Raw genomic sequence first — 24789 nt, 5'->3', positions numbered from 1 at the left:
ATTGTGGGCCTGAGAGATGAAATGAAAAATAGAAAATCTAAGTTCCTTTCTTCTTAGATCTAAGAGAATGGGGCAGGCGGATAGAGAGTGGAAGCTGCCATCATCTGAGACAGCGAAACGCCTCAGCCTCCCCATTGAGTCAGGCCTCAACTCAGCAATGCCTGCACCATCTGGAGATGCCCCCGCACACCCCGCACACCCGTAGCCCTGCTGTCTAGATGGGTGATTAAAGAACTCAGCTCAGGAATTCCTAGGATGCAGTGGGATATTAAAAGGAAACATTCTATAGGCTGGCTCAGCCTGATCAATACCCATTGAAGACACAGGCTGGCCTCCCACACTGCTTATTTACTGTGGGGGGGGGGGTGAGTCACCCTAGCAGCTCAGGAGGTACCACAAAGGGCTGCTCCTTCCTTGTGGGGGTGATGTACTGGGCTGGGCTGGAGTGCAGCAAGATGGAGCCTGTCGTACCTCGCCTCCAGGACGGCACCCCCAGCACGGGATGAACTGCCTGCCCCTGTCTCTGTGATAAGAAGATGGGATGGATGTGGCGGATCAGGGAGGCGGGTGACCTGAGATCTTGCCCCGGGGACTGGCAGAGGTGATCACCTCCTCTAAGTCCTGCTGATTACTGTCGTTTGCTTTCTTCTAGGGTGCTCTATGGTAACAAGATTGCAGAGATTCCCAAGGGACTGTTGGACGGGCTGGTGTCCCTACAGCTGCTGTGAGTAGGAACCAGCGGTGTTTTACACTCTCGTGACTGTTTTTGCAGCCTGGAAATGTTAAGCCATGCTCTGGAGAGTTCTTTTGACTTTATGCCTATCATACTGACACCAAAGCCTCTGTGCATTCCATCTCTCCTCTCCAAGGCCTCATTTTTTGTGGCCAGAGAGGCAGAGTGCTGGCAGAGAACACCAAGGCCAGTCAGTGTACATCAGCCTAAATGATGCCGTCCAGAACCCTGGCCCTCGCGCGCATGCGCGTGCCGTGAATAGGTTCGTGACTTGGAAGTAAGAAGGAATTTGAATCCTGCAAGAGGAAATATCTTACAGAGGTGTACTAAGAATTTAGGGAACTAAAACCTTCCCAAGGCAAACTCTAGTCTGAGAGCTGAAACAGCTGCCTGTGGGCATGTGACCTTGCGAGGGGTGCGGGTGGGGAGAAGCCATTAGAGAAGAAGCGTAATCAGTCAGCAGTGCGACTGTCTGGGAAGGCAGGCTGAGGGGAAGTGTTTATTTCATTTAAAGGAAGATATGTTGCCTCGAGTTTTAAGCTCTGGGCTTGTTTCATTCTGGTCATTTGGGCTTAAATGTTTGAAGAAGATAATTGAACTCTGATGTGGAGAAATAGAGAAAGGAATTCGGCTTATTTAGAAGGTTTTTATGATGAGCAAGAATCATCCCTGGTTTGTGATGAGGTAGCTGATGTATCTGCACTCATGTGTTATGGTTTGGGGAGTGTGTGTGTGTGTGTGTGTGTGTGTGTATGAGTGTGTATGCACACGTGCACAAATGAGTATATGACTGTGATAATTCCTGTCGGTATTAAGAATTGACCTTGAGTACCCTGTGAGCATGCCAACTCTCAGAGAGGTAAATGACTTGCCCTGCATCACACAGCAAAATAAGTGTAAAGAGTACTCTCCATGGTCATATGTTCCTAAAGGCTTCCAGCTCCCTGAATAGCGTGTGACAGGATTTCACTGGCCTTCATCTGAGTACAGATTTGCATGTAATTTTTTTTTTAATTGCATGTCTTAAAAAAAAAAAAAAAACACCAATCACTTCCAAGTCAGGCAAGGTGTTGTATACCTTTAATTCCAGGGCTTATGAAGCAGAAGAGTCATGAGTATAAGGCCAGGCTAGACCACATTTGGTCCATGAGGGAGGAAGAGAGAAAGATCTATCATCTCCATTTCCCAGTGAAAAAGAGGTTCCAGACTCCCTGCCTCCCTTGTACAGTTAGGAGGTGCCAAAATCTAAGTGTATGGACCAGCCCGATCTCTGGAAGGGGAGAAGGCACAGGACCACAGACACAAAGCAGGAGGTGGGACACGTCTAGAAAGAAGTAAGATTTCCTCTGACCCTCCCATCTCTTCACACCCTAAACTCCCAGGTCTCTGGACAGATTGCCCCAGGATATAGAACAACATTGAAATGAAATGACCATCCAGTTCCTGGGCTGTAGGTCCAGCACAGCAGCTGTCAGACTAGTTTGATAAAGCCGAAGAGCAGAGAGAGAAAAACCTCTCTGTTCCCTCCATCTTCCTGCCTTCTCTTCCACTTCCATCTCATTCTGCCTGGCTGTAGGTGAGCGGATCTGAGTTCAAAGGTCCTAGCCCTTCCTGAGTCTTTAAGGCTGTTTTATAGAATGACATGCCAGGGCTCTCTGCAAGGATCTGGGCATTTCACAGATGGTGTTCTTTGCTCCTAGCAGGGAAACTAAGTTATAACTGCTACCACAAGGCTGGTTAACTGTAGCCATTAATCCCCAGAAGAAGAAGAATAGCATCTGCCTGGAGGTGGGTTTGGGGGCGCTGTGGCCAGCCAGGCTGGTGTGAGTGACCTTTTATGATAGACATTGAAAGAAAAAGGTCATGCCCGTTTACACTAAGGAGAGATGGATTGGACATCAAAGTGCCCGGCATTGTGAATGGTGTGTATCAAAAATTCTAGAACGGCGTATTTTTAAACAAAGGAAATGTGTCCCTGCTACAAGCTGACAGCAGTCGGGAGGTGACAGGCCCCCCTCCCCGGGCTTGAAAGGCAGGCCAGCTGAACAGAACCACTTTGAGCAGATGGAATTGACTAGCTAGGGGGTAAAGGCAACGCTTCTCCCTCTGTGGAGACCAGGAGTTGACACACTCAGGCTGGCTTTCCAGAAAAAACCCCGCAGGCCGGGCTGGCGTCCATCATCTCTGGTTCTGGCCTGCTGTTGAGCAGTTGGAAAGCAGGTCCCCGTTAGATCGAATTTAGGGTTCAGCGGGCTGTAGATTGGATTTCTGCTCGTTTGGCTGGAGATAGTCTGATAAGAAGGCTCTGATTAGAATACCCTGGTTGACTGGATAATTTCATCTTCTTTGACTCAGAGGCAGTCCATGGGAGTTTTGTCTCCCCCGCCCCCTCCTCCCTCTCTCTTGAATGATGGGTCAATCTGAAAGTGGAAATGTCCCTTCCGTGCCTAGGGGTCCTGGATATTTTCTTCCTGGCACTTCCTGTGGCACTAACAGGGACCAAGTGGATGTTTGTGCTTGGTTAGTCTGCCCCCCTTTCCTTCCTGGTTGCTCTGGACTTAGCTGCCATCCTTCCAAATATGCCCGGTTCAGGATGCACCCAGACAGGCCACTTCGGCTGTTTGCTTGCCATGCTCCTGTGGACAGATGATCAACACTAATAGGAGTTCAGTATCCTAGGTTCTCTCAGAGACTTCACCAAATGGGTTTCTACGGGCAAGCTTTAGCTGTCCCTGGAGTTGACCCTGAACTTGAGAGGTGTTGTCCCCTGTAACCTCCCAAAGGTTACATCCTTAGCTTAATGTCCAAGATCTTGGGTCAAATGAGCCTCAGGGCTACACACACACACACACACACACACACACACACACACACACACACACACACACACACACGGGGGGGGGGAGAGGGGGGGAGGGAGAGGGAGGGAGGGAGATAGGGGGAGGCGAGAGAGAGAGAGAGAGAGAGAGAGAGAGAGAGAGAGGAATCATAACACATGAGTGTAGCTGTACTGGCTGGTGCTGCAATCCCACCATGCCTTCTCTGACAAATCTGCCTGTCTTCCCTTGGCTGATGGTGTCTATAATAAGTCCTCACTGCACAGTTGGAAGTTGAAAAGCTCATTCTTAAACTGAGCCTCAGTCCCCGTTTCTAAGAAACTCAGAAGTCTGTTGTCATTGCCGTCAGATGTGTTTGAGTAGCTAGTGTACCTCCATGTAATTAATCCCGAGAAGGTCCAGTTCCGGCAGTCGTTCACTGGGTAAAGATGCACGCATTGTTTGCCACTAGCATCGTTCATTGTTCCAGCTGGGAGATGGTCTATGAGCTTCCTTGTTAAACCTGGCTGCCAGGGAGGGAGTTGGGTGACCCAGGGAGGCACCTAAGAAGCCAAAAAAGTGTCCCCTGCATGTCATCGTAACTGCTTTCCCCCCATCCCCCTGAGCTCTTGGGGCATCTCAGTTGACGGGCATCTAATCCTGTGTGGGCAGCCGGCAGGTAGGCATGCCCTAAGAGGCTGCACTTTGTAACTTAGAGGCCCATCGTCTGCAAGGCAGGAATCGCAGTCAGTGTGTCACTAGGGCTGTCATTTCCCTCTCTGATGGGCAGCTGCACGTTGTGCTGTCACAGCTCTCCCTGGGGAAAGGAGAGCTTTCATTTAACACTCATTGATTTCATGGCATGCCCTGGAAAGTTACTGGACTGGAGGTGGGGTGGTACAGGGCGGGTATCAGAGGTGGAAGCTTTTCAGCCTGCTCCAGGAGGTTCTCAACCAAACCAGACTGCCTTCAGCCTGGAGTAAGTTAAGGCACCTGTGGTTTCGTTTTCTTGGAAGGCAGACAGAACCATTTGAGGCTCTTGAAGTTTGCCAAGCAACATGCCAATTACAGAGCAGTGAACACAACTTCACTCCACAGAGATCACGTTCCCTCAGCGGCAGCTTCACACGCACGTCCTTCTGCTGCTGCTATCCAGGACACCTAGCAGTGACTGGGTAGTTAATATTCCCCGGGGCTAGTGCTAAGCAGTGACGACAGATGCAGAGTCTTATTTAATCTTCTCAACAATGCTACAAGGGAAGTATTTTGATCGAGGCCCATTTTACAGATGAGGAACTGGGGGTTAATTAACTTTGCTTTGATCGCTCATATATAAGTTGTAGGACCAGGAATCTAGGAGCTCTTTGTTTCCAGAGACACAGAAGTGAAGCTGGGTGGGAAGAAGAGTCCTCTCCTGCAACAAAAACAGCACATTTCAGTGGTGCATTTTTAAGAGGAGTCTTCCCTTTCTTGTGAGTCTGCATTTCCTAAGGAAAGCCTTAAGGTCTGCAGTGTTCTGTGTAAGTGGTTCCCTCTTCTTAAAGGCCTGATTAGTCACCAGGCGGCAATCATACAGGGAAGTGACCACCCCAATACCTGTGTGTCGGGGGGGGGGGGGGCAGACCAAGTAGAGCTAAAATTGGCAGGGTCACTCGAGTGCCCAACAGCTAGGGCATAGCCCTCTCTAGGCTCTGGGTCTCAGCTCTCCTCTGATTCCGTTAGGAAAACCTTACCTGTTCCCAGGGCCTTCCTGTGTCCCTGGAGTGGATAGATAGACATGTTTCTCAGATAGGCCACCGGATGGCGATGCTGTATGCTGCATGCTTTTGTTTCAGTTCCTTCTGGCGTCACCATGATAACCCAAGGCCAGTGACAACAGTGTAGCCATGAGCAGGAGCGAAGGAAAGAGACACCTCTGCCACCTTTCAAGTCGGAGGGGTCCTCCTGTGCCCTCCTGTGAGTGTTTGGCATAACATGGATCAGAGCACCCGTCACAAGCTCCAGGAAGAGTCTGATCGTGGCCAGAGTGCCTCCATACTGTGGCAGTAGAAATCAGTCAAGTCTTCCTCAATCTGGCGTCAGCAAGTTGCTGAAGGTCAAAATTAATTCCCCATATTTCATAGGCGAGAGGAACATGAAAAGAGATTAATCCTGTTACACTTAGTGGATAAAGAAATTTAGGATAGCAGAGGGTTAATTCTAATGAAATAAAAGAGAAGACAGGCATATTAATGAGAGAAAGATGCCTGGAGATCCCCCAGCTTAGTCAGGGGTCCATAATAACTCCTTTAATTGGTATCGGTACTAATACTTTATGCCCATGTGTAATAGCAAATACCTCTGTAGAGACACATACAACAATTTTAATGGTAGAAAGCCTTTATGACACTTTCTTTTAAAAGTGTTCTCTCCCGAAGGAGCCAAAGAAAAGGTCATGCCAGAGGCCCTTGGTGCCATCTTTCTCTTCCCATGAATCTGCTGTGTGCACGTGTTTGTGAAACAGAAACTGATTTGCAGGTTCAGGAAGAGGAAGTTCACGGTGCTGCTGTTCTGGCAGGGTTCATTCCTGTCTCCCCCTGGGATCTTTCCTGGAAGAGTTTCAGCCCTTCTCTTGGAAAGGCTGCTGCACTCTGTCTTGACCCTGGTTTTCTGAGAAGACATTGCACTCTCTGGAGTATGGAATCTGGTCTTGGCATCTTAGGCAAACACTCTCTAAAGAGGAGGAGTAAGGTGACCACCTCTTTCCACAGACCTTGGGGCAGGTGTAGAGAATATAAATACAACCCATAATGATAGCTCTGGGCTGCTGAATCAACATGTGGCTGGCTGGAGTTGCCAAGGTGATTTTAATGCAATTTATCACTAAACCTAACTCCAGATGTTTGTGTTTTCCAAACCCTGCAGTAAAGGCCCATGAGGATGGGATAGGAGCTGGGGTGGTGGCTGTCGGTGGGGCTTCAGTGGCCTTTGGAGAGAGGCTATGCTCCTTTTCACAGATCTCAATGGGCTCATCTTCTCCCCATGCCCCACCCCCACTACCACTTGAACCCTGAACAAATGAGGCTGCAAGCTGCTACTAGCACTGAGCCTTTTCTGATAGGCCAGGTGGGTCCCCTAGCAGGGCATGAGTCATAAGATCCGCTTGCATTCCAGACTCGGGGTATTTCCTTCCCCACTAAGCTCTGGCTTTGTGTCTCCTGCCCTGCTTCTCCTGGAGGCAGCTGTTTCTGGAAGGGATTATCTCCCAGCAACACGGTTATGTTGGGAAGTTCATGGGGGGAGTGCTAATACCTCTTGACATAAAACGTATGTGGTAGTCCAGAGTGCTCCAGCCAGCAGGGGGCGGTAGCGTGTCTCGGGGCTAACGTGTGTAAATATATATACCAACTATCTGCTGCGCGGCTCTCCTCTCATTCCTCCAATGGGAACACAGCTCTTCTTGTTTTATATTACTGCAAAATCATCACTAAGTTTGGTGGGGAAGTAATCCTCTACCTGCCTCTACCTCCTCATAGCCTGAGGTGACTCCCACTTCCCCTTAGCAAGGAGCTAGGTGTCAGGGTAGCAGAATGGTTAGACTAACCTACCATCCACAGGTCAGGGAACACTACTCAGTTATTTTAGGCCCTTGAGTCCTCACAGTGTCATCTGGAAGGTGGGAGCAGTTACTAAGTAGGGCTATGGAGGATTAGATATTTGTATGGTGTCAGTACAGGTGCTTAGTGTGAATTAATCTGTCAGGTCACTGTTCACATGGCCTCGTCATCCTCTCGATAGTCATGTGTTTCCTGAGGTTCCTTTAGTAGGTTGACCTGGAAGCCCCAGAGTTGGTTCTGCTCTGGAGATACTTATGCACAGGAGGGGTCAGTGTTTTCAGCTGGGAGAGAGGACCCTGGGATGAGGCATGTGAACATCCCAGGTGTAGAGGATGCTCTTGTCTCCTGGTCATCCCAGAATTCAGGAAAGCTTCACAGGGAGGAGAATAAAGAACCACACACACCATCTCCCTCACCAGCACTTACCTATCAGTGAACATAGAACCCCCCCACCTCACGAAACTACAAGATATAGAAACTGCCACCTTGTATCAGTTTACGGTGTAGTGAACATCCCAAGCTGAGATGCCTCTCCACTCCCAAGAGACAAACAGGATCTTCTAGACCCATCCAGACCTCTGTCTACCCAAAGTATACCCCATACACCTCAAGGCTAGCAAAGCTAGGCATGCACCAGAGATAAGGAACGAAGACAAGAGAAAATGCATTTCGATTTTAGGTAGAGGATGGGAGGCGAGCTTTGTAGTCACACAGGCTGAGGTTTTACTCACTGTTGGGTAACTTGACCAAGTCTGTCATCATTCTGACCCTCAGTTTCCTCATCAGAAAAACGAAGGTGATCTCAATGCTCTTCTGTGGGAAATATTTGGCACATAGGTGTGGCCTCAATGTTGACTCAGGCTTCTTGCCATCATTTCTAAAAACATTTACATTACTGTAAGGAATGTAAGGAAGATGAACCAAATCAGATCAAATATTGTAGAGGTCTTTACTCCAAGGAGTCTTGAAGGAGCCAACAAGGGAAGTCCATGTCCATCCTCTAGTTACTAAAGTCCATTGCAGATACAGTTTGAACATCCCTAATCCCAACAGCCAAAACACTCCAAAATCTGAACCTTTCTGATCACCTGTATGACACCACAGGTGCATAATTTCCACACTTAACCTCCTGCGACAGATCACACAGAAACAACAACAACAACAAAACCCAACAGCATGCAAACATCATCATAGAAAAAGTCCTACAGGCCTTGATTATAAGGTGTATATGAAACATAAATGAAGATAGATTTGGGTCCCCTCCCTCAGATCTCTCATTATACATACACAAATATTCCCCAGTCTGAAATTCCAAATACTTCTGGTCCCAAACATTTTAGATAAGGGATACTGAGCCTATAGTTTTTTTTTTTTTTTTTTTTTTTTTTTTTTTTTTTTTTTTTTTGCTCCATCCTTTGGTGCTTTTCAAATGCCCTCATCTCTTGCCCGTGGACCAGATAGCTCCTTTTATGGAAGCCAGACTGAGTCGAGTAGCTGCCAGTCTTCTTCCCCCAAAAGAGAAAGAACAGAGACAAGCTGCTAGATCTTGCTGGGGCTGAAGTTCAGAAGGCCGTCCGAAGCATCTAATTCTTCATAAGCAGCTTAATTTTATCTCTCCCGACACCTCGCCGTGCCCGGGGGAGCCGAGCAGCTGGTAGAGGATGAGTGTCCAAGAGACTGTGCCCTCTTCTCTGTCTTCTTCTGGCCCCCGTTTCACGAGCTCTGCACCTTGAGCTGTCACCTAGTAATCCTGCCAGCCTGGGTTGTTTTGCTATTTCACCTCTTTGAAAGAGCGTCCCATGCTGAGATATCTAGGAGCCATAGGAGACAGAGAAGCATCCAGACAAGCAAAGAAAGCCAAGCTGGACCTGGTGGGTAAGGAGTATTGCCAAGATCCATTCAGTCTAGATAAACTCTCCAGGCGAGCCAGAATTGCTGCTTCCCTGTCTCCAGAGCCATCTTCCTTGTCTGATTCAAATACCTCCCAGAACCAAGTGTTATTGCTGTTGGGCTCATGAATCTGGACCAAAGTGTCAAGTCTAAAAGCCTTCTCAAGCAAGGAAGCTCGAGGGGGTGGGTGGGGGCATAGAGAGGAGTGAGGACTGTGGCAGAGAGTATATGTCTGGCCCGTGAATGTGTCCACAGCTGCTAGCACAGGAATCATCGCCAGAGGTTTTGAAATTTGTTTTCCAAGAAAAAGCAAAAATCCAGTGTGTGTGTGTGTGTGTGTGTGTGTGTGTGTGTGTGTGTGTGTGTGTGTGTGTTACATAACATTTCTAACTTTTGACACATAGAGAAGTCTTATTGTAAAATGGTAGAGAAGAGGGGATCCTCAGGCCATTGGCTAAGCCATCCTGGTATCTTTACTGAATAGTTTAACATTTCTGGCATTATGGTGCTCTCAGAGGCCTTGAATATCAATATTTAGAACAAATTGTTTACCAATTACTTAAAAAATAAAATGCCCAAACATAGTGGCACATGCCTTTAATCCCAGCACTGGGGAGGTAGAGGCCGGTGGATCTCTTCGAGTTCAAGGCTAGCCTGGTCTATAGAGAGTTCTAGGACAGCCAGAGCCACATAGTGAGACCCTGTGCCCCCCCAAATTTTTTTCATTCATTAACAAATTAAAAATTTAAAAATAAGCCGGGCGGTGGTGGCGCACGCCTTTAATCCCAGCACTCGGGAGGCAGAGGCCGGCGGATCTCTATGAGTTCGAGGCCAGCCTGGGCTACCAAGTGAGTTCCAGGAAAGGCGCAAAGCTACACAGAGAAACCCTGTCTCGAAAAACCAAAAAAAAAAAAAAAAAAAAAAAAAAAAAAAAAAAAAATTTAAAAATAAAACAAAAGCTTGTATGTGAAAGATCCACTTCTGACCTGATTGCTAGGCTGTTACTCTGTTCATATTGCAGCCCCCTTCAAATGTCCCCCACCTAGAATGACCTTGACCACAATTTAATACAGAAATCACAGGAAATTGGTGGGGGGGGGGGGTTATAGAGGGGATGGGCAGATGGGCGGGGTAGATAAGGCATTCATAAAGAAGCGGCTGAGCCCTCTAGAGACCTGGTTATCATAATGACTCCCAGCATGCTCCCCGGAAACTCTCCTGACCTTGAGCAAAGCCCTCAGACTCTGCTTCAATCTCTTCGCCTGTAACTGTGAGGTTCCTCTGCCCATCTGCCCAGGTTACAGTGAGAGTAACAGGGGGTCGGCAAAGCACTTCGGAAAACAAAGAGCATTCTAGCAACGTGAGCTTTTTTTCACTCTGAGGCAGGAGGACATCTGTGTGGACCCTCGGGACCTTGCCTGTTATTAGCCAGATTAAACAGGCAGTTCTTCTTCTGCTTGTCATGGCCACAGCTGCCTGCCAGCACCTGGAGCGCGCAGGGGACTGCAAGGGAGGCGGGCTTACAGCAGGGGAGGGGAGGGTGGCACCCAGGGGCAGCTCCAGCAACCCCAGCTCCAATCCCGGTGGACTGTGGTATGTAGACACTCCTGAATCCCGGGTCATTCACCACCAAGGGAGCTACTAGCTCTGAGCCTGCCTTGAGAACTGATGTTTAAAACTTCAACATTTTTACTCTTTGGTTTCTTTCCTTCTCATTCAAGAAGGAATGAGAAATGATTTCACCATTGTTTCAAGGGCACAACCAGTCAGTCTCGAGCTATAAGGGAAATAAATGCTCAGCACCCAGATTTGTTCAACTTAGCAGCTCTGCATTCTGAATCTTACCTGTGGCACTCAGAGCATCTCCTGGACCAGTGGTTCACCCACTTCCTGTGTTGTTCTGTGAAGGAGGGGACAGTAGGAAGGGCTATGATCATAGCAGAAAGGGTCGCTTGTGGGTAGGAAAGCTGAACCCAAATCAGAGCTCCCTTCAAGGAAGACACCCCTGTTGGAGCTGAGTTGTGTGTCCTAATGAAAGATAAGCATTAGTCACAGAGGGAGGGATGGAAGAGATGACGTTTGTGTTACCACAGGTTACACACATGGCAAACAAGAAAACTAACCAATATCCTCCAGTCACAGGCTGAAGTGAGTGGCAGCGGGGAATTGTATAGGGGCCGTGAGAGGCAATACTGGAATTATAGGGTCCTGTGAGTGTGAAGGGGGTCAGGGCAGGCCTCCCTGAGGAGGGTGAGTGGGTCAGGACAGGCCTCCCTGAAGAGGGTGAGTGGGTCAGGACAGGCCTCCCTGAGGAGGGTGAGTGGGTCAGGACAGGCCTCCCTGAAGAGGGTGAGTGGGTCAGGACAGGCCTCCCTGAGGAGACACCATTTGAGCTAAGAGGCCAGCCTTCCTGAGAAGGGGTAGAGAAAGGGTTCAGAGGGCCAGCCATGGTGTGCCTGAGGAACAGCAGGTGACCAGTGGGACTGAAGAGTAATAGATGAGTGTAGCAGGGCTTTCTTGGACTACCCACCCCCCAAATCATGACACAAAGACTTATCATTAATTATGAATGCTCGGCCTTAGTCTTGATTCTAGCTAGCTTTTTTTTTTAACTTAAATTAATCCATTTCTATTAACCTGTGTGCTGCCCTGAGGCTTGTTTACCTCATCCTGCTTTCCTGTTTCCTCCGTGTCTGGCTAGCTAGCCAGCCCTCAGCTGGCAGTCCTTGTCTCTCTGCCCGCCATTGCTGCCTAGCCCTCTTCTCCCTACCTAGCTATTGGCCGTTCAGCTTTTTATTAGACCAATCAGGTGCCTTAGACTAGCTATTGGCCGGTCAGCTTTTTATTAGACCAATCAGATGCCTCAGGCAGGCAAGGTGAAACAGCAACACACCTTTACATAGTTAAACAATTATTCACAACACAAATGTAACACATCTTTACATAGTTAAACAAATATTCTATTCCACAACAGAAGAAGGTATGAGGTTATGATAAAGACAAAGAAGGTGTTTGTGTGTGCCTACACATGGACACATTTCTCCCCTGGGAGGATGGCCTATAACTTTGATCAGATTTCCAATGAAATAAGTGATCCAAACAAGCTCCAAGGAATTCTCTGAATCAAAAATTGCCCTGACTCCGTCTACTAAAGCTTTACCATGATTGTACCAAATGATTTTTTTCCCCATTGTGATTCTTGGAAGCTCTGAATTCTAAAGTAGAAAAATACAATGCTGGACTCTACTCCTAGCCTTTGTCTAGGGCTGCAGGTACAAAGCCAGGTGCAGGCATTGGTAGGGTGTGTAGCACAGCATCCATGGTGCTGGGGGAAGTGAGGAGGGACTCGGAAGCCACCAGAAGCAGCCCCTCTTTCTCTGGGCTGCAGCAGAACCTCGGGGCCACGTTGGTGAGGGATGGCTACTTTCCAGCGGTACCAGCGGGTGCAGCCAGCCCTTGCTCCCCATGGCAGTGACCGGAGGCCTCTCTTCTGCCTGCAGCCTCCTCAATGCCAACAAGATCAACTGCCTGCGGGTGAACACCTTCCAGGACCTGCAGAACCTCAACCTGCTCTCTCTGTACGACAACAAGTTGCAGACCATCAGCAAGGGGCTCTTCGCTCCTCTGCAGTCCATCCAGACCCTGTGAGTACACTGCCCGGGCAGCTGCAGACCCCTGCCACCAAACCGAGGGTGGCCTGAGGCCCTGTGCGAGGATTTCTAGCGCTTGCAGCAGGGGTAGGAGATGAAGTGCAAAGCACTGAACTATATTGAGCATTCTGCTGGGGCCCGGCCGTGCTGAGGGGACATCTCACTTTCAAACATGTAAACCTTACAGCAACCTGGGAGGGGGTCACTCTCACCCCCATATTATATGTGAGGAATCCAAGGCACTGAGACAGTGAGTAGTTTACTCAAGGACACAGCCAGTGTGAAGCAGGATTTGAATCCTGGTAGAACTTTCGAGCTGTGCTCATAACCACAATAGCCATAGTAGTGTTCTAAGCAGTCTCTATCTCTGTGAGACCCCATCCCCTTCCTCTGGCAGCTTCCTGCACCCTGCAAAGTCAAGCCTCTGATACAGGCTTTCTGGGGATTACACACACACACACACACACACACACACACACACACACACACACGCACGCATGCACGCACACACATACACACACACACACGCGCGCGCGCGCGCACACACAGCCCTCAACTCCCAAGGATTGCTGGTGTGTGTAAATACTGCAGGTGAACAGATGAATACAGATCTCAGTCTGTGGTCCTGACAATTCCAACCTCAGATTTCAGCCCCAGCTCCAGGCCTGCAGTGAGCCTGGGGGTCTCCTAGAGACCCTGGAAGTCAGCTGGTACTTATTTCCTAGTAGTGAGAAGCAGGGACCCATATAGACTGAGAACAGCTGCTTGTTACTGAATGCCGACCACGTGTGAAGCTGCTCCGTGCTTCGTGCTGTGGAGTTTTCTTACTGCTCAGAGGGGGCGACACCCACAGCACTCCCCTGGTGATAAGGAGACTAGCAACAATCCCCAGTACTATATATGGAACACCCACCGTAAGCCAGGAGCTGTGCCTGCTGCCTTATGGGCCTGGTACCACCAAGCCTGGAGAACTAAAATGCATGTTACTCTAAGTGTAAACTCCAAAGCTCTCCACTGGCATTGCCCATCAGAGTCGGCGGCGTGGGTGAAGTGGAGCCAGTCAGTAGTGGGTCCTGCCCCCCGAGAGGGGAGAACTGGGAGGCTGATTGCCCAGACCAGATGTTGGCTGCATCTGTGCTGCCTTTAGCAGACAGCTGGCCTCAGACCCCCTCTTTGAATCCTCTCTGAGAGCAGCACCCCCTCCAGACCTCCTGGGGCAGCGAAGGAAGGGCCTCCACACCAGTTTGCTGGGGCCCAGCGCAGGAAGGGGGGTGGTGAAGCAAGGTGCCGCAGGTCACTCCTGATTAACAGCCCTGCCTCTCTTTCAGCCACTTAGCTCAAAACCCATTTGTTTGCGACTGCCACTTGAAGTGGCTGGCTGACTACCTTCAGGACAACCCCATTGAGACAAGCGGGGCCCGCTGCAGCAGCCCACGCCGGCTGGCCAACAAGCGCATCAGCCAGATCAAAAGCAAGAAGTTCCGCTGCTCAGGTAATCAGGTTACTGGAGTGGGGCCCCACTTTCTGACTCAGAACACAGCAGCCCCAGAGAGGCCAATAATCCAATCTGGAGGCCGGCGAGCGCTGTAATGGCTCCTGGGGAGCATCTTTGCAAATTAAATTGGGGAAATTCAGTTAGCCCTACAGAAAACCAATTACCTTATGGATTTAAAATAAAACACACTCACACAATAAAAGCATGGGGGGGGGGCGGGGCGGGCAGCTTGGGAGAAACAGAACCCAGGCACAGTCGGTCCTCCCTCCCTCCCTCCCTCCCAGAGTTTGGTGGAAGCTAGGAGACAGGGCTAGCTTCACACACACACACACACACACACACACACACACACACACACACACACACACGAGAGGAGGCCAAGATTATTTTGTAGTCTCTGAAGCAGATTCCCCAAATGGCACAGAAATACACAGCCCGGGCCAGGCCGCAGCCAGGCTTTAATACAGCCCTCGACCATAATGGGTTGGGTTACAGGTTTCACAAACACCTTCCCTATCTCCTTGAAGCAGATGGCGGCTCTCTGATGATACAGGGAACAGCAGGCTGTGGGAAGAAGCAAAGCCTGAGCTCCCATAACCCAGCCCTTATCTAGAGAATGTCTTCCTCCCTGCTCCCCGCCCCCCCCCACCACCCGGGAAGAACATGGAGACAAGTGGCAAAAGAATTCACAGCCCACCTTGTCAAGAAAGGTGGTCTCCTTGACCAGTGGCTGCAAGCAATTAGACATTGTTATCAGTTTCTCTTTTTCTACCGAAAAAAGAGCAGAGCTGTGCTCGCCCTCCCTGGTAAACCATCAGCAGGAGGTCCTGAGATAGGGTGAGCCAACCCGGACAGGGTGTGCCTGGGCAAGAACCGTGCTCCCACCCATCTCAAGAGAGTGCTCAGCCCAGGAACAAGGCCAGCATGGGGACTGGCCATCAGCAGACCAGCAGGCGGATTTTGGTTTCTTGTACCATGTTCTTTGTGCTTTAAGTCAAATTCTGTCGTATGTGTCACCAGCATGATAAAGTTTAGCCTTTTGTCATTCTATTTGCAGAGGCAAATAGCTGGAGAGGGTCTAGAGAGGTGCAGGGACTCTGTGGTAGGGTGATCCCTGGTTGCCCATTTGCCTTCCCCAGCATAGTGGCTGGCGAGATGACTTCCTTGGAGAGGCACAGTGCTTGAGTGGTCCTAATTTGACTTGCTTCTTCTAGTAGCTGCTTGAAGTCAGCAGATGAGACCCTGCTCTACAGCAGAGAGAGCCGAGGGCTCCAAGGTGAAGGGCCACCCGCACATCACAGTCACCGGCAGTAGGGTCAGGACCAGGCTCCACATCGCTCTCTCCTTGACGCTATTTAATATCTAGAAGGAAAGCGGTCTAACTGCTTTGAGTTGCTTTCTTCCTAGTCTCTTGGATCCGCTTCTAACCCCCAAACACTTCCTTAGATTCCTCCCGAAGTCTGGTAGCATCTCTGGGTAGAAAGTCTCCCCCCAGCACCAAGTGTCATCTCTCGCAGACCAGTCCTTGCCAAGGCTTTCCTCATGACAACCCCCAGCTGTATTCCCTCTTTTATCTTTGCCTACTCAGGTCTGAGTTAACTAGCTTGGCCAGTTAGTGGTTCCCATGGAAAGGATGAAGGAAGTCGGAGGAGGGCAGGAAGCCACCTGCCATCCTTGACCCTCAGCCTCACGAGTGTCTTGCCCATAACCAGGACCTCAGATTGCATCTGAACCCTGGGCGGCGGCAGTACAGGGATATAATCAACACTGGATCCAATGACAGGTGCCCTATAGAATTAGTCATGGCAATGACCTAGCATTGACTGAGCCTGGGACAGGTAGCAAGGTATGGGTGATGCTTACAGAAAGAACAGAGTAGGGAACAAGAACTAGACAGTGGAACTAGGAAACAGTAAAGCTAGTTTTCAGTCTAGCTGTGCCAGCATCTGCCTATCTACCTTGGTGTTTACAGGGTCTTGCTTCCTATGAGGGGCAGAAATGGACAGCAAAGAAACAGGGCGAAGAAGACAGAATTCTCAAGTTGACTTTGTCTAAAATATCACTTTAAAAAATACTAAACAAAAAGCCTATTCCTGTAGAGGCAGTGATGTCCAGAATCCAAATGAGCTTGACTTAGAGCATTTGGTATGCTTTTATGTAGCTGTAGGGGAGGAGCAGAGAGGTTACCACTGAGCTCCAAAAGCTTTGGCTTTGAGAAACACCAGGACCCATACCTCCCTTGGCCTTGGGGGATACAGAAACCATAGCCCTGAAGATTTGTGTTTCTAGGAAGCTCCAGAAAGGGGAGGGGTGAGGAGTGGCAGATGACATGGACTTGAGCTGACAGATAATAACTCTGCATTGTACTTTCCCCTAAAAGCAGCCCCCTTGAAAAGACAGCTGATGTGATTAGGAGCCAATTTGAGGGCTGCTTCTGCAACATGCACAGCCTCTCCCTGGGTAGGGCGTCTGGTTCCCAGCCACTTTGCTCTGCCTCTATCCGCTGCATCCACCGCCCTGGACCAAGATCAGTTTAGGGGTGGATGCTGCCCGCCAGGGGTGATCTAATGGATCCGATTAAGTCCTTCAGCAAGGCCCCACCCCAAGGAGCACTTGACAGCTGAAGGACACTGCCTGTCTTCTATCAGGCTGCCCCTTTGTTTCTGTAAGAATGGCTTCTTCTTAAAGTACAGTACTTTTTGGGTACAGCCCAGGGACACTTTAGAAACCTCAGAGTTCATCCAGTCCATTCTTGAGACAAAACTGAGAACCACAGCAGAAAAACCCCAAGTTCAGGCTATCATTTTCTAGACATGACCACTAATGCTATGATGATTTTAGCATACTAGGAAGATCCCAGATCATTTGCCTCTGGGACCCTCCAAGTCCCTGTAGAGAAACAAAGCAAAGAGAAGGCCCGGGAGGAACTTTATAAATTATGTTTTATTTGTTTGGAGTGTGTGTGTGTGTGTGTGTGTACACGTACGTGTGCGCTGTGCACGCAGCATAAAACAGCAGAAGTATGGAGGTCAGAGGACAGCTCCCAGGAGTCTGTTCTTCCACTGTGTGGAGCTTGGGGATCAAACTCAGGCCACCAAGGCTTGGTGTAGCACATGGCTTTACCTGCAGCCCATCTTCCCAGCCGCACAAGGAGGTTCTAAAATCTGTGAAATGCGCCCTGCTCACACTGAGGCCCTGCTCACACTCACAGGAGAAATCTTAGAACCAGAGTGTTGAAGAGCTCTGCAGCTCTGGGTGTCGAACTGCAGTAGAGCCCACAGTACCATTCTCAGCTGTAGTCTGTAAGATCAGGGTGGGGGAAGAGCTGTGGATGGGGCCAGGCATGGACATGGGTGTATACTGACTGGACCGTTATTGGGTCCAATTAGACAACTGGGATGCTGAGAATGAGAACATCTTGGCAGTGAACCAGGCCCCAAAACATATGGTAGAGGAGAGTGACCTCTCCCTCCTATCAGAGGTCAAGTCTCAAGCAGGGACGGTCAGCCACCTGGCTATGACTCTTATTTCTTTGAGATATGCACAACTCCAGCCTGATGCCAAGTAGGAAGAAGGCTGACCTATGGAAGATGGGATATACAGATGGAGTCCATGGCACCCAAGACCCCCTGACTGGCTCTGCCTCATCCTTTCCCATGATTCCCAGCCAGAAAAGGGATGTAGAAATCAGAAAGACCCTAAAGTTAGATATCTTACCCTCCAGCTAATCCATTGGTTCTCCAGCCCTTTCCTTCCTTGTCTTACTCTGACAAAGGCCCCTTATCAGACGCCGGCCTCTAACCACTGGCCATGCAATTGGCCTACCTCTGTGACAGTGTTCAAAGACCATGGTGACTGTAGGTGTCTTGTTCTCAAACCTAAGGCCCCGCTGACTCTCCCTTCCTTGTCCATCTGAGAATATGTGGTTTTAATTCTACACTCTTCCTCTACCACACCTCAAGCCATCTGGGGTGAACTGGCTATCAGCCCAAGGGACCCAGGGACCCTGCAAGGTACTCAGGAGCCTCCTCAGTCATGGGATGTTAAAGGGAGCTTTTGCCTGGAGAGGAGATTATGCTGTGTTAGACCGATGAGAACTATGGGAAATCTCTTTCATTAAAAGGCATAGACGGCCACAAGGCTCCTCAGCTGTGGGGTCAGCCCTGGGTCACAGAGCGTTGAGAAGACGCGTTGCTGACCGTGTCATATCTTCGTGTCATATCAGATCACATGGTTGGTGGGTTGGGGCAGACTTTGCAGGCTCCATCGGGGTCAGTGTGTAAGTGGTATGTCGCCTGCCGGGATGCTCCTGGGTGTGAGTGTCTGATGGCTTCCCACCTGTCCCTCTGTCCTACTGAGTCTCCCTGGGGCCGGGCACAGGGAGGCGCCCCTCCCCACCCCCGTCTTTGGCAGGATCCCGTGGAACGCACTACTGGCACTAATCACGCTCAGTGGGGGCCTGCTCTGGCTTCCACTTCTCCACGCTGCTTCCTCTGAGCGCTCCTGTCCTCTCTCTGATGCCTGCTTCCTGACCTTGACTCTGACCAGTTGCCGCGGGGCTTTCCTTTGTGCTTGATCTAACCATGTGGTGGAACGATGGAAACGGAACATGGTTCTGTCAAGCACCGCGGAAAGCATCGCTCTCTCCTGCAGCATGGCCCGCCGCCACCGCCGCCACCGCTGGACTCTTCTCTGCTCTGGATCACCGCGCCTGCCAGACCCACCTCTCCCAGTCTTAATGCACAGAGGGAAGGGGGTGGGAATCCTGAAGGAGTCAGGTGCATGGCGACAGGAGTTTAGAAAAACTCCACAGGGGCCATGCTGGGAGTATCCACAAATCCTATGCAAATGGAGTCACTCTGCTCCAAGTCTAGTTCTCAAGTGACCCCAAGGGTGACAGCTGGGTTCCAACTTCCCATTTGAAGAAGACAAGTGTATCTAAGGCATAGGCCCCCTTGTTTCATGGGAGAGTCCCAGCACCAGGTCACCGAGTGGTACCTAATGCAAAGGGTGAGTCATCCTGCTCAGGACTTTAATCCAGCACCTCTCTTGGCATGCACTTCATTTGAAATGAATGTAAGCGTGAGAATAGATGGAACTGACATGGGTCTGAGACCTTGAACTTGAACTGGGACTCCTTCTGACCCCACCTCTTACTCCTCATGAATACTTAGACCTAGATCCTGGTGAAACCTGATATCCAACCTGTTTTCTTAACCTTGGACCACAGTTACCATGGAGGTATGGAGCTCTTCATCTGGTGCCATTTCAGAGGCCGGGAGAAGTCTACACAGACAATGGCTGTCCCTACCACAGAGAGAGGGATCTTGGCACCTTCTCTTTAATTTGTTTCTTGATAATCCTGGGCCTGGTATAACCAGTAAGTAGACTTTGTTGTGGTTTGGTGCTAGAGTCTGTATCTTACTCCATGAGTAAGAACTAAGGTGGACACAAACCCATACTTAACAGTAGGAACAGGATTCTGTGTCCCCACCAAGCTGTGTGGCTCTAATTATCTCCTCTGATTGTGACTCAGAGAAGGGCCCCAGCCACTGATGAGTTAATGGGTATCTCTGAACTTTTGAACATATATAGAGTTCTTACTGTTGGCCAGGCTCTGGATGTTTCACATTGTCACCCTAATTCCATAACACTTTAGATCCCATTTTACAGATCAGAGTGTTGAGGCAGGATATTAACTAACTGGCCCAGGGTAATCTAGCTCCCTACTGGCTGTGCTTTGCCTCAGTGCTGTCAAGCCCTTCCTCTTCTGGACACTCTTTGCCTTGAAAGGAAAATTTGTGGAAACATTGACTTGAATTGATAGGGCGTTGAAGGTGTTTTTCACATTCTCTTTCCAGCTCATATCTGTCATTAGAAATGAGTAAAAAGGAGAAAGCATTGTTCAAGTGGCCCTTCTCCTACATCAGGAGTGTACAAGATACCATGGGTATAAGCAAACCCTCCTACGGAGAGAAGAATCTTTCCCCTCCGTGTAGAGGGGACATTCTTAGCACTGCCCACATCAGGCGAGGGCCAGGCCTTTGGGAATGAATCCATGATAGCACTCTTCCTCTGCATCTCCGTGATGCTTTGGCAGTAGGCACACGGGTCTCTCCCTCTGCTTTCAGGAAGGTGACTGGGATACAGGGACAGCTTCACACCCAGAATGATAGCCAAACTTGTTCCAAAACGGCTAGTGTTTCTCAACCACAGGTGTCTGGTTCCCCCCGCCTGGCCTAGGAATGGATGTCTGTCTGTGTGCAATGTCCTTGATTCCATTCGCCACTCATGACTTGTCCCTTGGCTTGTCCCTATCACTTTCTTTTCAAGCCGATAAACCCTGAGAGGCCTTTGAACACACCCACCCCAGTTCCTTTTTCTGAAGTTCTCCCTCTCATCTCGCCCATCTTGGAGATGCTTGGGATAGAGGAGGAGAATGCTGAACAGCAGGCTTCCCCTGCTGACCAGATAGTGATGAACCTTAGATGCTTCACACCTCCCTCCCAGACGTAGGTGTAGAACAAGGGTATATAATAAAATAAAATTAAAAGTTGCTGTCGATTTTCACCTTTCCCCCAACCTCTGTCTATTAAAGTTTGTCTATGATTGTGTACCATGTGTTGTTGTTCTGAGATGTCTGCAAGTGGGGGGAAGGCCTACAAGGGCAGAGGCAGGCACAGGCTAGGTGATACCAGCTCCTCTGGGGCCCGCTCCACCTGGGGTTGAACTTTCTGGCCTGTCTTCAGATCCTGCAAGATCCCTCCCATCTGAGCTCACCCCAGAGAGGCGGAGCTGTAACCTATTTCGGTTGGTTCTCTCCTCCGAAGTATTTCTGGCAGTGACAAATATGCATTGAGATTGAAATTGACTTTTAAGGCTCTGGAAAAGTTAAAAATACTTTTGGGTAGTTATGAGCATTAGACATAACAAATGGCTCCGAGGAACCCTGGGTAGCTTCCGTAATGAAATATGAAGTGACGGAGGTGGCATTTCGTGCTGGCTCTGACTGGGAAATGAACTTTTTCGGTTATGTACATAGGCTGTTATTAACATTTCTGGTTCCCACTCATAGAAAATATCACTTTCCGACCCCCTCGTTATTACAAACCAGGGCAATAACAAAAACAGCAGGGGGAGAAATGCTAGAGAGAACACATTAGTCCATCGAATCTAATTGCAAAATCATTTCATTAAAATGGGTCAGCAGCTCCACTGCAGAGGTCTGCCAGTTATAACCCAACGATACTACTGAGAGCGATTCCTGCTAACTACAGACTGCTCTCACCTTGATTAAAACGAAAATGCATTTAATAGGCGGCCGTCCCCAGCCAGTGCACATTCAGCCGGCTCACAGTGAAGTGCAAACTGGGCTCGCTCCTGTCTTTCTACCTTTGATCAGGAGTCAGGGTTCCTCTGTTTTGCAAGTATCCCATTACAGACATGTTCTGAAGGAAACATAACCATGCACGTGCAGAATGCCCCCCCCCTACAATACCGCCATGTACCTTCACTGACAAGGACGGAATTCCAAGTTTGCATTTGGCAAGAGCTGCAGAATAACCTAGCACTCCTGTGTGTCTAAAGAGAAATGGTGCAGACTCAGGGTTTATTCCGTGGGGTGAAGCGTGCAGGCCAGGAAAAAGATTTACATAAAACAGTGTGCCAGGAAGCTGCGGTAAAACTGTGAAATATGTGTATAGATTCTGTTCATACAAGTCTAGCGGGGGCAAAGGGAGATGAAGGAAGTGGGTGGGAAGGTAGAGAGGAACAAAGGAATACATCCAGATTTCTGACTCCTTGTTTCAGATAGTGTCACTTGAGAATGAGAGGCCCACCGATTTTGTTCCCGGTCAGCAGTGACCACAGGAGGATAAACCAGAGCAGAGCATGCAAGAGTAAGGGAGGGAGGCGGGCATTTGCTCGCTTCTTTGTCATAGCTCACTGAGGAGAAACCCACTCCGTCTGCCTCCACCACATCGGACTTTATGGCTGTTTCTAGAGATGTGGGGGTAAAGGTTCAATCTCAAAGCACACTAAAGCCTACTTAGCATTAGTCACGTGCGTCTCTGAGAGCTAGCCCTAGTCTATTCACCAGGCACCGCAACAACCCCCCCCCACCCCCGTAGACCTTAGGGTCTTCATCTACAAAGTGAAGTTCTAACCCTAGGGGTTAAAAGGAACCACCCATTTGAAGTTTGGAGAAAAGCAGCTGCCTGCTGCTTCAAGTGCAGTGACTGTTGGTTGCTCTCATCAGCTCCAGTGGCGTTTCTGTGACTTCCAAATACCAGATATCTGTCAAGATATACGAAAGCTCGAGAGTAGACTCACACGTGTCCGTACCATGCTTGCCTTTTCCTGGAGACTCCGCCTCTGGTGTAGTCTCATCTTCACACAAACCCCTGGGAAATAGGAGCTAGGAAGTTGCAAAGGCTGGCCAAGTATACCGCTACAACCTAGGAGCTGCTCACACTCCATGTAGCCATGCTAATGCTTCAAGCCGTTCACCAAGCACCCAGTGTTCATGGACTCAAACACTTCAGAAATACACACAGGATCCTCAGGTGCTGGTGGCATTCCACTTGTGCCTTAGACGAACATGAGCTGAGCTCACATTTTATACCTAGCAATGCACTAATGAAATGTGGGTGTGAGAGCATGAATACGCCCCAGCATAACAGGCTCACATCAGGAGAGCCGCACGCCCCTCCCCATTGCCACTAGCATAATTCATGTGCTCACAGAGGTCTGTCTGACTGCCCCCAAGGGCATGTCTCAGAGACATCAGACTGTCAGGCCTGTTGCCATCACCAAATGACCTTGAAAGAAATGAAATTTTGAAAAAAATAAATCTTAGCTCCAACTTCTAGCTCATGGGAACTAGCCTTTTATTGGCATTAAAGAGAACTTCCTCTCTATGCGGAAGTCAGGTCCGCCCCTCAGATGCATTTTGTTTTCACTGTGTTTGAAAATTGGATTCATTGCCAATATATTTTAAATATCTGACTTCTCTTAAAACAATAACACGCCGGGTGGTGGTGGCGCACGCCTTTAATCCCAGCACTCGGGAGGCAGAGCCAGGCGGATCTCTGTGAGTTCGAGGCCAGCCTGAACTAACAAGTGAGTTCCAGGAAAGGCGCAAAGCTCCACAGAGAAACCCTGTCTCGAAAAACCAAAAAAAAAAAAAAAAAAAAAAACCAATAACACGAAGAAATCTCAGGCAGCTGTAAGCCAGATTCCCAAAGCATGAGAGCTGTGGGCTCCAGATACCCTAGTACTCCAACATCCTCACTGAAGTCAGTCAGGCAAGATGCTGCTTGTCATTTAGCACCAAATGAGTATCTGGCCTCCTTCACACATTGCCCGCAAGGCCAGGAAGACCTCTAAGTATGTGACCCCTTCTCATACCTTTGTCCTACCCTCCAGTAACCCCCACAAAAGTCCGATCTTAATGTCCAGTTTATAGATGGTAAACATCATGGAGCCAGGAATCTCCTACAACTGTCGGCTGGATTCTATGTAGGTGCCTTGTGGTATTTCTCTGAACAGAGCATCTGTAACATTAGGCAGCTTCTCTAAAGATCCATGACCCATAAACACGTAAGAGCCCACAGATCTGAAGCCTTGCTTCTCGGAAGACAGAAAGTGATGAATGACAAAAGACCATGTGGGAAACAACGTAGATGAGGGGTGTGGCCGGCAATATGGCCAAATGGATATTTATCGATATTGTCTACTATTCGATATTTCACCATATAAGCAGTTTCTCCCAAGCCTGCATACACACACACACACACACACACACACACACACACACACACGCACACATGCATACCTACACCTACCTCTACCTCCCCACCTTCACTCCCCACAACGTTAGACCTTGTGCCAGGAAACCCAAATGATGATGACAACCCCCTCTTTGGCCCCACATAGGCTCTGAGGATTATCGCAACAGATTCAGCAGTGAGTGTTTCATGGACCTCGTGTGCCCTGAGAAGTGCCGCTGCGAGGGTACCATTGTGGACTGCTCCAACCAGAAGCTGGCCCGCATCCCGAGCCACCTCCCTGAATATACCACTGACCTGTAAGTCCCACCGTCTTGAGAGCACCGCACCCCCCCCCACATCTCTTTACACATACCTAGTCACTTGGAGTTAACTCGAGTGGGGTCTTCTGTGTACTTGACTGAGAATGACACCTGTCTATACATGGGCAGGTTGCTTGCCAATAAAGACCACTCGTTGGTTCTATGAATGTTTTCTGAACACTGACCATAAAGCAGGCACTGCTCTAGGCTTACATTTCTACAATGATCAAAGCGAATGGCACCTGCTGGCCCTTCAGAACTTACAGTATCACCAGAAAAAATCAATATTAAATAAAAATTATTACTGGGCAAAAATACAACTAAGATGATTAAATATATCTGAGCCACCTAATAGCCATGCTAGAAAGGGACATTGATTTGTCCAAAACTGGGCAAGGGTGTGAGGACAGTCTGGCTGCAACATCTGTCAACAGACTGATCACCAGGGTTGATTCTGCCAATCTGGCCAGCTAGGTGGGTGTCCCCACCCTCCTTCACTGCTCCATGTACGTACCTCCA

The 24789-nt window shown here is 49.3% G+C and overlaps 1 protein-coding gene across 1 annotated transcript in view; it reads left to right on the top strand.

Annotated features, from left to right (window-relative positions):
• Slit3 (slit guidance ligand 3) overlaps nucleotides 1-24789 on the top strand; it is a 595024-nt gene that overhangs the window by 479848 nt on the left and 90387 nt on the right. Inside the window, exons 12-15 of the mRNA XM_052758587.1 lie at nucleotides 653-724; nucleotides 12536-12679; nucleotides 14014-14177; nucleotides 24117-24267. Coding sequence (XP_052614547.1) covers nucleotides 653-724; nucleotides 12536-12679; nucleotides 14014-14177; nucleotides 24117-24267 — 531 coding nt within the window. The remainder of the gene's footprint in view (nucleotides 1-652; nucleotides 725-12535; nucleotides 12680-14013; nucleotides 14178-24116; nucleotides 24268-24789) is intronic.

The sequence above is a fragment of the Peromyscus californicus genome, unplaced genomic scaffold (assembly GCF_007827085.1).
Source record: "Peromyscus californicus insignis strain IS unplaced genomic scaffold, ASM782708v3 Scaffold_3__1_contigs__length_106647218, whole genome shotgun sequence".
NCBI classification, from domain to species: domain Eukaryota; kingdom Metazoa; phylum Chordata; class Mammalia; order Rodentia; family Cricetidae; genus Peromyscus; species Peromyscus californicus.
The sequence above is the reverse complement of the archived record's forward strand: the minus strand, read 5'-3'. Positions and strand labels throughout refer to the sequence as shown.